The 1,278-nt window shown below is 52.7% G+C and overlaps 1 protein-coding gene across 1 annotated transcript in view; it reads right to left on the bottom strand.

Annotated features, from left to right (window-relative positions):
• Nucleotides 1–868: 868 nt before the first annotated feature.
• T265_11851 (hypothetical protein) overlaps nucleotides 869–1,278 on the bottom strand; it is a gene marked incomplete at both ends in the record, with an annotated part of 4,793 nt that continues 4,383 nt past the window's right edge. Inside the window, one exon of the mRNA XM_009178645.1 lies at nucleotides 869–1,165. Coding sequence (XP_009176909.1) covers nucleotides 869–1,165 — 297 coding nt within the window. The remainder of the gene's footprint in view (nucleotides 1,166–1,278) is intronic.

The raw sequence follows: 1,278 nt of genomic DNA, 5'->3' as shown, positions 1-1,278 counted from the left end.
CACCGCATGGTCACCAATCACCAGTGGATTTCTTGGGGACCAAATGTAAGGGGGAAGCCCAACACGAGTTTGAAGGTCGGATGATTCCGAGTTGCAGCATATGGTCAAATTCGGCTTTGACGATTCGCAGCGTCTCAAGGTGTAGTCGGCGCGGACGAGAGTGAACTGGAGGACCGGTGGTCGTTATGTGGTGCTCGACTTGACGTAGCACACTCGAGACCAAATGTGAGGGCTTAAGCAAGCTTGGAAACTTTTTGATCAAATCGTCGAAAACCGGAATGTTTGAAGTAAGGGCGACGTGAATACCGAGTGGTAATGACGAAGCGTCGACCTGGACTGATGGAACGGAAAGCGACGTTAAAGAATCCAGAAGCTTTTGCCGCTTAATATCGACGGCCAACGAGGAGTCGGTCAGGAAGTCCGCACCGATGATTGGGACGTGTACGTCGGCGAGAGTGAAGATCCAGGGGAATGAACGGCAAAGACACAGGTCAAGTGTCAGTGACTTATGACCGAAAGTAGCTATGCGCGTGCCGTTGGCCGCCTGTAGTGTCGTTAGCGGGTTACGAATATAGCGTTTCGAGTTTCCGGCAGGAATAGCGCTAAGTTCTGCACCGTTGTCGACGAGGAACCGCATTCCGGTTGTCCTATCCGTAACGTAGTAAAGGCGACTAGGTGACTGGCCAGTGGCAGCTGTCGCCACTACCGACTGGCCAGTGAGTTTCCCTGGCCAAGGGAGACGTAAGCACATGGAGGTGTGCAACGTAGAGCCTCGTCTTTGAATTTTGTGTGGTACTAGCAAAATCGGCTGGAGTTCCGAGATGGAGGGGTCGGTTTACGTGAAACCGATCGGGACTTGCGTGACATATTAGTCCGCGCCGCTGTGGGGACTACCTTGTTTACCGTGGTCATCATTTGATCGATTTGCGCCTGCATTCGATCGAGGCCTGCCATAAAACGGGTTGTCGTCGCGCTGCATGGGCTGTTGTGAGGTTGAGGCTATAAAACGGTCGGCAAAGCATTCGTGGATTTTATCTGCCGTCTCAGTGAGTGAAGACGGAGGGACACTTGACTGGGTAGCCAGAATTTGGCGAGTGCTGAAGGAGAGACAATGCAGCCACAACTGCTTTAAGGTTGCGTCGTCAATGACTTCCCGCATGCAAGGCTTTGCATGTTCCGTAGCAGTTGCGAAGGTGTGCGATCGCCCAGTTCGACCCCTGCAAGCAACTTTTGCAGATTCGCTTCGTCCGAGTTGGCTGTCCGTTTAATAATTGCTGC

The sequence above is a fragment of the Opisthorchis viverrini genome, assembly GCF_000715545.1.
Source record: "Opisthorchis viverrini unplaced genomic scaffold opera_v5_616, whole genome shotgun sequence".
Lineage (NCBI taxonomy): Eukaryota > Metazoa > Platyhelminthes > Trematoda > Opisthorchiida > Opisthorchiidae > Opisthorchis > Opisthorchis viverrini.
Note: the sequence above shows the minus strand (reverse complement) of the source record. Positions and strands in the feature narration are given on the sequence as shown.